At 59.8% G+C, this 10,332-nt stretch overlaps 1 protein-coding gene across 1 annotated transcript in view; it reads left to right on the plus strand.

Moving 5' to 3' along the window:
- ANKMY1 (ankyrin repeat and MYND domain containing 1) overlaps window positions 1–10,332 on the plus strand; it is a 54,365-nt gene that overhangs the window by 35,616 nt on the left and 8,417 nt on the right. Inside the window, exons 12-17 of the mRNA XM_035008322.1 lie at window positions 368–508; window positions 918–1,058; window positions 2,612–2,719; window positions 4,736–4,867; window positions 8,475–8,588; window positions 8,865–9,030. Coding sequence (XP_034864213.1) covers window positions 368–508; window positions 918–1,058; window positions 2,612–2,719; window positions 4,736–4,867; window positions 8,475–8,588; window positions 8,865–9,030 — 802 coding nt within the window. The remainder of the gene's footprint in view (window positions 1–367; window positions 509–917; window positions 1,059–2,611; window positions 2,720–4,735; window positions 4,868–8,474; window positions 8,589–8,864; window positions 9,031–10,332) is intronic.

Here is a 10,332-nt window from a genome sequence, read left to right on the forward strand (position 1 = left end):
GACAGATGGTCAGGGCGGAGAAGGGACAGGTCCCGGCAGGGACTGGAGTCGCGAGCCGCGTGGCCATCCTCGCTGTGGCATCCGAACGAGGGTCCGGCAGGAAGGGCAGGGGCTTTTCTCAGAGGAAGGAAGGGACAGTTGGCCTAAAAGGAAGGCAGGGCCGCTCCCTGTCGGTAGGCCAGGCAGATGGAAACACTTTAGGAGCTGAAGTGCACGTGTCTGTGGTCAGTGTGGGCAGGCCTCGTGGTCCCACATGTCACAGCGAGACCAGGGAGATCGCCGTGCTGGGGGGTTTCTGAGGGGTGCGCCTTGGGGGTGCTGCCCATCTGGGAGCCGGCCCTCACCCCTACCTGTGTTGCTCCTACAGCTGGGGGCCCTTACCCCCCTGCATATTGCAGCCGCCCTTCCCGGGGAGGAGGGCGTCAAGATAACGGAGCTCCTGCTGCACGCCATCGCGGACGTGGACGCCAGGGCCGCCGACCAGGACGACGTGTACAAGCTGGGCAAGGTGCGTGTCCTGCCCCACGGGGGCGGGTGCTGAGGCCTCTCCGAGCACGGTGCTGTCCGCTCAGTTCAGAATTCACTGTCACTTCATGGTCCCTAACGAGGTTGATGACTGCTCTGTGGGCCCCAAGCCAGCCTGCATCTGTCCGCATGGGCGCAGCTCCCTGCATGCACGGCCAGGATGGGTGGGGGCCCAGCTCTGACCCTCACTGGGGCAGGTGGTGGCTGCACTGGGCCTGCGAGAGGGGTCCGCAGGAGGGCTCTCAGACCTGCCGTCTGGGGAGGGAGGCCACTTGCTCCCCTGTGGGAACGTGTCTTTGTGGGAGCTCGTACCTGCAGGGGTCTCCGGGCCCAGCCTGGTGCTTGGGGGAGAGGCCTAGGGGCCAGTACTTGCCCCCTCTGTCTGTACACAGCCAGACCTGTTGCCTTCAAGCCTGAAGCTCAACAACGAAGCAGGCCCTGCTAGCATCTACTACAGCACGCGCCCGTCTGTGCCGGACGAGGGGGGCAGGACGGCTCTGCACGTGGCCTGCGAGCGTGAGGACAACTACAGGGTGAGTGGGGCAGGGAGTGTGTGTGCGCCTGCATCTGAGCATGTGTGCGAGTGCCTTGGGTGGGTGCACACGAGTGTGTCCGTGTGTGTGCTGTGCGCGTGTTGGGGGCAGGGCAGTGAGCCGGCAGCCCTGTCAGTCACCATCTGGACTCGGGACCCTGGGGTGGTCCTGTTTTGTAGAGCCCTGGGCCGTGACTCTCTGCCTGAGGTCAGGCCTCCTGTTGCCTTGGGGATTGTCAGCAAGGCGGGTGCAGGAACCTGTCAGAGGAGGCCAAGTGGCTGCGGAGGGAACCAAACCTTGGCTTTGTGCTGTAGGCCGGTGCAGCCTGGGTCAACGCCTCCGAGCACGTAGTACACTGGGTCTCAGTTTACCCACCCATAAAACGGAAATCATAGCCAGCTCTCGGGTCTGTGACATGGGCGGGTGGTTTGCCCCTGCACAGGGTGGTGATCGGGCACGCTGCCCTGACGGTGTGAGGACCTGCATGAGGGTGGGTGCAGGGTGATGCTAGGTGGGGCAGGTGGGAGGCACCCACAGGCCTCCCTGCTTCACAGCATCGCTGGTCAAAGCCTCCTTGGGCTCAGGCCACCACTCTGAGCCATCCATGTTCCAGCAGGGAGGAGAGGAGGGGAGGCTTTCCCAGAAGCCCCTCAGCAGGCTTGGGCTGGCAGCTCCTTGGCCTGGCCCGGGTGGGGGAAGGACACGGGGCTTGGAGGCAGCCCGACCAGCCCACTGGGTCTACACACCTGCAGGGGGAGCTGGAGCCTGGAAGAGTCTTTGTAGGGGCGCATAATTGAAGCTGCAAGGGCTTTCAGCACTTCTGGGAAAAGAGGAAGGACAGAGGGGGAAGCTGAGGGGTCCCCCGGGAGAAGGGCAGAGAGGGCAAGGATGAGCCCTTCCTGCATGGAATGCGCCCCTTTTGCTGAGGCCGGGCTTCTCCTGTGCTCTGGTGTCCTCCATGATCCCTGAGCCCTGGGGCCACAACTGCCATGTGCCAACCTGGCTATTGTAGTCACATGGGTCTGACTCTCCCCTTTCCTTTGGAAATAAGCTGTAAAGCAGTTTGTGCATCATGTGTCCTTCCTGTTTTGTGTTGGAAATGATGTACGTTTAGAAAACATCTTCCCATGGCGCCTGGGTGGCTCAGTTGGTTAAGCGACTGCTTTCAGCTCAGGTCATGATCCTGAGTCCCGGGATCGAGTCCCGCATCGGGCTCCCTGCTCAGCGGGGAGTCTGCTTCTCCCTCTGATCCTCCTCCCTCTCATGTGCTTTCTCTCTCTTATTCTCTCTGTCTCAAATAAATAAATAAAATCTTAAAAAAAAAAGAAAACATCTTCCCAGTTTGATGATCCACCCAGCCATCCACCCACCTATCCACGCAACCATCCAAAATTTAGAACAGTCTGTGTGCCGGGCAAGATGGTGGTGTGGAGGAAAGAGCAATTAAGTGACAAACGTGATTTTATGGCATTTGAGTTAATGGTCAGTGTCAGGTGCTCCTGGGAGTCAGGGCATCTCTTTAACCTGTGGTCCCTACCTTTCTCCCCACCCAGTGTGCCAGGGACATAGTCCGGCTCCTCCTCTCCCACAAAGCAAACCCCAACATGCTGTGGAGTGGCCACTCCCCACTCTCGCTGTCCATCGCCAGTGGGAATGACCTGGTGAGCATGTTCTACACCCGCTGATGGTGTACCTGCAGTGTTTGTGCCTCAACGTGACCCCCCCCCAGTCAGTCTTTCGGATTCGCTGCTGTTGGCGGTAGCATGAAGACAGCATGGTGTAAGGGGCATGGTGGATGCCCTCCCCAGTGCATGGAACTCCTCAGAGAGAGAAAGGTATAGAAAGGAAGGTGAGCAGGGAAGATGAGGGTTCAGCTGGGAGGATGCTCCCTCAGGGCGGGTGGGTCACAACTCCTGCTTATCCCAGGCATTAACCCCTCAGTAAGGAAAAGGAAAGGAACCTTGGCCAATTCCCATCTCCTGTTGTTGCCAAGGATGTATGTGTTCACCATCCATCCATCTATCTGTTCATTCATTCACTTGCCCACAAATCTGTCTATCTATCCACCCACTTAACCATTCATCCATCCATTCACCTACCTACCCACACCCACCCATCAATCCATTGTTCCATCTTTCCCCCATCCATCCAAATACACATCCATCTAATCCATCCTTCCATTAATCCATCCATCCATCCAGCCAACCAACCAACCACACATCCATCCACCTATCCAACCACACAGCCATCCACTCACCCACATCCACCCACCCATCCATCCATCCAACCATACATCCATCTAATCCATCCTTTCATCCATCTATCCATACAATTGCACATCCATCCAATCCATCTTTCCACGCTTCCAACCAGCCAGCCAGCCAGCCAGCCATACATCCATCATTCCATCCATCCATCCATCTGTCCAATCCATCCATACTCCATCCTTCCTTCCTTCTGTCCTTCTCTCCTTCCATCTGTCCTTTTGTCCGTCCATGTCCATCCATCTTTTCATCATCCATCCATCCGTCCTTCTTTCTCTCCTTCCTCCCAGCCATCCTTCCGTCTGTCCTTCTATCAGTCCATCTGTCCATCCATCCTTTCATCAGCCATCCGTCTGTCCATCCATCCATCCTCTATCCTTCTATTCATCCATCCATCCATCATCCTTTCTACTTTACTTCTTTTTTCCGTCGATCTATAATACATACACCCATTCACCTTTTCGTTTAACAGTTGTTTTTTGAGCATCCACTGTGTGCCAGGCAAGCACCATTCTAGGCATTAGGTGTCAAATAAAATAAGGTCCCTGCTCTCAAGGATCCTAGATTCTAGTGTGGGAGATAGACTATAATCCAGTGTGCCACAGAATTTCAGGTGGTGGTAAGTTCTATGAAGACAGTAACAGCTGGGTAAGGAGTAGAGAATGACGGAGAGTGGGCTATTATAGCAGGTGACCAGGGGGGCTTCTGTGGTCTGTGGTGAGGTGACATATCAGCAGAGGCCTGAAGAAGAGGAAGGCGTTGTTGGTGAGGGTCATGGGGGCTTCTGTGGTCCTTCTCTTTCTCCTCCCTTCACGTGTACATTGAGTCGTTCACTGAGCAAGTTATGGGGGGGCACCTGCTCTGTGCCTGGTTGTGTTGGTGGGGCGAGGCAGGGTAGAGAGCTGCCTTCTGGGGGTCGGACGCTCCCAAGAGAGCCACACCCCAGTGTGTCTCCTGCCCAGCCAAGCTGCTGTCACGCCTGGCTTCCTGGTGGCTGGGGATCCGGCAGGGAGTAAGTGAGATGTGCCCCATTCTGCGCCTGGCCAGGTGATCACAGTGACTCAGGTGCCTAGGGGGCAAAGGCAGAGTGGTCCCAGGGAGGAGGAGCTGATGGGACACACACCAGGCCCTGTGCTGGCCCCTGGGCTGGAAAACAAGACCTGAGGCAGGAGCACTTTGGAGCAACTAGACAGTGGGCAGAGAAAGGAGCAGACCTGGGCTGCCGGCGTGGGTGGTGCAGCCCTCCCTGGGGAGCCACCATACGCCCTCTCCCTGCCCCAACCTCGTCCCGAGCCAGGCAGCAGTGGTACCTGCGGGTGGGATGCCGCTCAGGAGAGCAGAAGCCGTTCTCCAGGCACTGCTGCACGCGCAAGGAGAGGGGAGCTGGGTGCTGACCGGCGTCTCTGTGTCCAGATTGTGAAGGAGCTTCTGTCCCACGGAGCTGACCCCAACCTGCCGCTGACCAGAGGCTTGGGCAGCGCCTTGTGTGTTGCCTGTGACCTCACCTGTGAGCACCAGAGGAGCACGGACAGCAAGCTGGCCCTGGTGAGGGGTGAGGCTGGGGGGCGGGTGTGCAGGGTAGCGGGCCCTAGCATGTAGGGTCTGGGTGGGGGTGTTGGAACCCTTGGTCTGGCCTTCATTGCTGGCAGGGAGGGTCTCAAGTGTTCTTGCTCTGTAATGTTCAAATACTTGAGAAAGAATACAAAATTCTTGCTTTTTATGTTATGTGGGCCTAAACGTGTGAAGTGCAAACCCACTTAACAGGCCACACAGAAGTCCTCTGGTTTGTCTCAAGGAAGACCTAGGCTGTCACTTTGGCTGGGCAGCAGGACCGTGGATTCTCTCAGCAGGGCGGACATTGGCCGGGGTCCTGTTCAAGGACCTGCTGGGCTGCAGGAACATGGATTCTCTTAGAAGGGCGGGCATTGGCAAGGGAGTTCTGGTCAAGGACCTGCTGGGCTGCAGGACCCTGGATTCTCTCAGTAGGGCGGGCATTGGCAAGGGGGTCCTGTTCAAGGACCTGCTGGGCTGCAGGACTGTGGATTCTCTCAGTAGGGTGGGCATTGACTGGGGTCCTGTTCAAGGACCTGCTGGGCTGCAGGACCCTGGATTCTCTCAGTAGGGCAGGCATTGGCCAGGGGTCCTGGTCACAGACCTGATGGGCTGTAGGACTGTGGATTCTCTCAGTAGAGCGGGCTTTGGCAAGGGGGTCCTGTTCAAGGACCTGCTGGGCTGCAGGACTGTAGATTCTCTCAGTAGAGCGGGCATTGGCCGGGGTCCTGGTCATGGACCTGCTAGGCTACGGGATTGTGGATTCTCTCTGTAGGGCGGAATTGGCCAGGGGTCCTGGTCAAGGACCTCCTGGCTGCAGGACTGTGGATTCTCTCAGTAGGGTGGGCATTGGCCGGGGTCCTGTTCAAGGACCTGCTGGGCTGCAGGAACATGGATTCTCTCAGTAGGGTGGGCATTGGCCGGGGGCCCTGCTCAAGGACCTGCTGGGCTGCAGGAACATGGATTCTCTTAGAAGGGCGGGCATTGGCAAGGGAGTTCTGGTCAAGGACCTGCTGGGCTGCAGGACCGTGGATTCTCTCAGTAGGGCGGGCATTGGCCAGGGGTCCTGGTCACAGACCTGATGGGCTGTAGGACTGTAGATTCTCTCAGTAGAGTGGGCATTGGCCGGGGTCCTGGTCAAGGACCTGCTGGGCTCCAGGACTGTGGATTCTCTCAGTAGGGCGGGCATTGGCCGGGGTCCTGGTCATGGACCTGCTAGGCTACGGGATTGTGGATTCTCTCAGTAGGGTGGGCATTGGCCAGGGGTCCTGGTCATAGACCTGCTGGGACAGCACTGGGGCTGCCCTGGGTGGGCGTCTGCGGGGTGTGCCGTGTCCTGGCTATGGACGTGGCTTGCTGGTAGCATTGCTGTTTCTCCTGGGTGGGCTCAGGTGTGACCAGGAGGCACTCTGTGCTTTGTAGGTCCTCGATGCTGTGCTGTCCCCTCAGAATCCCTCTCTGTCTTCCCAGCTGCTCTGGCCCCGCCAGGCACCCAGACACGTTCCCTTGGGCGTCTGCACCCTCCTCACTCCCGTGCCAGGGCCCTGGGTCTGCCACGGCAGCATGGCGTGGGCAGGCCCTCCCTGTGCTGTGGCCTCGCCCCTTCCCATGTGGGGCAGCTCTGTGTGGGCTCCCACTGCCCTGGCTCCATCGAGGGCCGCAGTGTGGTTCCCCGAGAGCTAGAAGCACCAGGGTGAGGGTGGGGGCTGAGAGCCTGGCTTTCTGGAGGCTGTCACACTTGACAAAAGTTCAGCTTTATGGAAAAGTTCAGCCGTTTCCGGATCCCATTTTAAGGATCCTACCTTAATCCTGATCTCCTGTCCTCGTAGCACCTGGAAGCGCCTGCGTGTGTGCTTTCGGGGCCTCTCAGTGCTGCGTTCTGGATCTGGGGGTGGGCAGGTCTGCTCTGCCCCAGCCAGGCCATCTGCCTCCATAATTGTTTGGCAAGTAGAAGGACTCGGTCTTCCTCAACCCTTAAATTGTCTTGTCTCTGATCTTGGGAAACTCCCTGGTCCCCTCAGCCTCTGATGCCTGCCTTGCTTTCTGGGGCATCAAGGGGACCCTCACACACCTGTGGGTTCCTGCCTCTGACCCCACACCAGCCAACCAGTGGTTTTTCAATGATTTAACTACTTACAACTTAGTCATTTACTAATTTTTATTACAACAAACGCATAAAAGTTAGAAGAGCACAGTGACGCCACATCCCCTCACCCAGGCGCACTGGTTATTAACACCCTAGCTCCCCATCTCCCCACCTTCTGGCCTCCCTGGCGCTCCCCTCTGCCAGCCGTCCAGCACCGGGCCAGCCCCAGCTGGGGATCTCCGTCATGCTGCCACACCAAGGAAGTCCGCATTTATCGGATGTTTGATGGGGGGTGCAACACTCGGCTCTCCCCCGACCCCTGCCCTCCGGCCATCGGCAGGCCCTCCCCACCCTCTGGCTTGGCCCACGTTCCGACTGCATCCTTCAGCCCCTCCTGCCCTGACACGAGCCTGGAGCCGGTCCTTCCAGCCAGCTTCTTGCTTTTGGGACAGTGGTTGAGTCTGTGAGGTGTGAACAGCCCAGATGACGACAGAGACCGTGCAAGGGCTGACGTCCTCTCTGTGCTTCCCCAGTCCTCGCATCCACAGCTAAATGCACCGCCCTCACGGGATGTGGGGGGGTCAGAGCTCTTGAGCAACAGAGGCATTTAGCACCTCTGGTTCTGGCTGCACACAGGGTCAGCACCTTTGGGGACAGGCTCAGGGCCTCCTGCCCACTGGCACTGGGCTCCACTGGCTGTTTGGGGACTGCAGTGTGTCCCCCGAGTGACAGCCCGCTTGCAGTTGGCCAGGAAGTAGACCGTATGCATATGGGCAGCGGCGGGGATGACAGCCTGGTTTTCATCTGCTCGGATGGGGCCGCACTGAGCCCCTGTTTGTGGTCGGGTTAAGCTTCCAAGCTAAAGCTCTAGGACCCTGGAGCCTCCTTATGGAACCCACCCCCTCCCTCTCGGGGTGGAGGCGGGCACTTCTGTTGGGTGCCATTTGCTGTGAATGAGATGGGTGGTGAGGAGCCAGAAGTTGCTCACGCACGCCGTTGAACGCGCCTCCGTCCACACGAGCGTGCAGACATCTGCAGTCACCGAGCGCCCCGGATGCGGTGGGAGGGGGTCAGGATGGGCTTGGTGGTTGCCCTTCTATCACTTCTGGTCTGGGGACCGGGACCATGACCAGCCTCAAGTTACAGACCCATAGCAGCTCCCTGGGGCGGTGGGGCGCGGGGGGTCCTGAGCGGTGGCCCAGCCTGCACCTCCCTTGGGCTCCGCCCTAACTTCTCCTCCGTGGGATCGGCACGTCTGTCCCGTCTGCTGACTCTCCACGCAGCTCAGAGGGTGGCTTCCCTGGGTAATAAGGGGGACGCTAGCCCTTGTGGACAGCACCTACTCTCCCGCTGGGGGCCGGGTCCTCAGGCTGCCGCCCTGCCGTCCAGCAACCGTGTAGAGACTGGGAGGCCGCAGGTGATGTGGGCCAAGGCGTTGGGCACCCTGGTTCCGAGTCCTGCCTTCTGGTGGCTGGGGCGTCCACGCACATATGACCCAGGCTCTGTTCTCCGCAGATTGACCGGCTAATTAATTACGGGGCTGACATCCTGAGCCCCGTGACGCTCACTCAGGGGGACAGGATGGCTGTGGGCACGGCTGTCGACTATGGGTATTTCAAATTCTACCAGGTATGGCTCTGAGCGTCCTACTAGTGATGGGGGTAGGGGAGCTGGGGCCCCAGGTGTGTCGGGGCAAGGCTGGGCCCCAGGCCTTCCCGCCTCGGACCAACGCCCACCCTGGTCGGCGCCCGGCTGGTGGGGCTGCTGTCGCAGCTCTCGGAGTGCCGTTCTGTGCTGTCCTCGCCACGGGGGTGGGCTCCCCGCCTGTGTCCCTCCGGCGCTGGCCAGCCAGGTGGTGCGCTGGGGCCCTGCGGTTCCTGGTGGTGAAGGGATGCTGTGCTGCAGGACCGGAAGATCGCCCACTGCCCCTTCCACATGCTGATGCCGACCGAGCGGGAGATCTTTCTGGGCCGCAAGAGGCTCCTGGAGTACATGGGCTTCCAGTTGCGCCGCGCGGTCTTCGCCAAGGAGAGCCAGTGGGATCCGAAGCTGCTGAACCTGAGCAAGAAAGGTGGGTGTCAGCGGCCTGGCAGGACGGACCGGCGCCATCCCCGCCTGGGAAGCTGCTGCTCTTCCCAATTGCACAGAGGGGGATTCCCGCCTCCTGGAGGAGCCTCCGGGGTGTGGGCTGGTTCCGGAGGCTGTCGGGGAGGGGCGGGGCAGGGCGGGATGAGAGTGCGCTTTCCTGCCCCTGCCCAGCTCGCCCTTGTGTCCTGCCCTCCAAGGAGCTCCTGCAGGAGACATTGAGAGAGGTGGGGAGGTGAGCCTCGGGAGAGAAGAAGGGCCCCAGGGCAGTCTTCAGGCCTCACTGTGGGACTACGTCCAGGAGCACTGTGTTTGCCCAGTGCCAGGGGACCCGGCACAGGCTGTCCGGCTGCCCCTGGCGGAGGGCACGACGCCTGAGGCAGGGCGAGGTTCCGGCTGAGCTGTTTAAGGCTACCATGCAGACCTCCTGCGGGAAGCAGCGGGGGCTTTGTGGCCCCAGGACTCTGCTGTGCTCTCTTGTGGCCAGGGGTCGTGGGGGCAGGTCTGCTGCTCCGTGGAAGGCCAGCAGGTGAGTGTGACTTCGGGACACTCTCGGCCTGGGGCCACAGGTTTCCGAGGTGGTCAGCTCTGGAGCAGGAGGAAGGGGGACCTGTTCTGCCCTCTGCTTGGAGAGCCACATCCTGGGGGCTGAAATGGTGACCGTGTCCCCCCACTGGTGTTGCCTGGTTTGGGAGGTGCAGCCCTGGGTCCTGAGGGCCCCACGCGGGCTGGCCGAGGGGCAACACGCGGCAGAGCCAGCCTGAGGGAGCTGAGTTTCGGTGAGAGCCTGGAGGGAAGGACTGCAGGATCATTTGACTTGGGAGACAAGCTTATGGATCCCGAGACGGATCTGGAAAACACTTAAGCACACACAGGGAGTTTGCTTTTTAGCTGTAGTAACGACGATTCAGCTTCTGACAAGAATTGGATTTCAGGAGAAAAGCCATCAGCTGAGAGCCAAGCACGCTTCCCTGGAGAGCAGGATGCTGTGCGGGACCAGCCACTGAGCGCCCTGGTCAGCCGTCTGAGTCTTCTCTGCATGACGGGGCATCCCCAGAAAGTACAGAGTCACCTGGGACAGTGGCCTTTGCATCCACGTCCCCAAGGGGGTTGGGGTCGTGACCCGCCAGGGGTAACACCGGTCACCGCTCTGGCTGTGGTTACATAGGACAGGCTCTCCCTCTGGATGGGGGTTGCTGGTCCTACCTAGCTCTGCCCTGGCTGCCTCACCTCTGCACCCTGGCCGCTTCACCTCTGTGCCCTGGCTGTCCCACCTCTGAGCCCTGGC

This window comes from Mirounga leonina, unplaced genomic scaffold, assembly GCF_011800145.1.
Source record: "Mirounga leonina isolate KUSES-001 unplaced genomic scaffold, KU_Mleo_1.0 Mir_151, whole genome shotgun sequence".
Classification (NCBI taxonomy): domain Eukaryota; kingdom Metazoa; phylum Chordata; class Mammalia; order Carnivora; family Phocidae; genus Mirounga; species Mirounga leonina.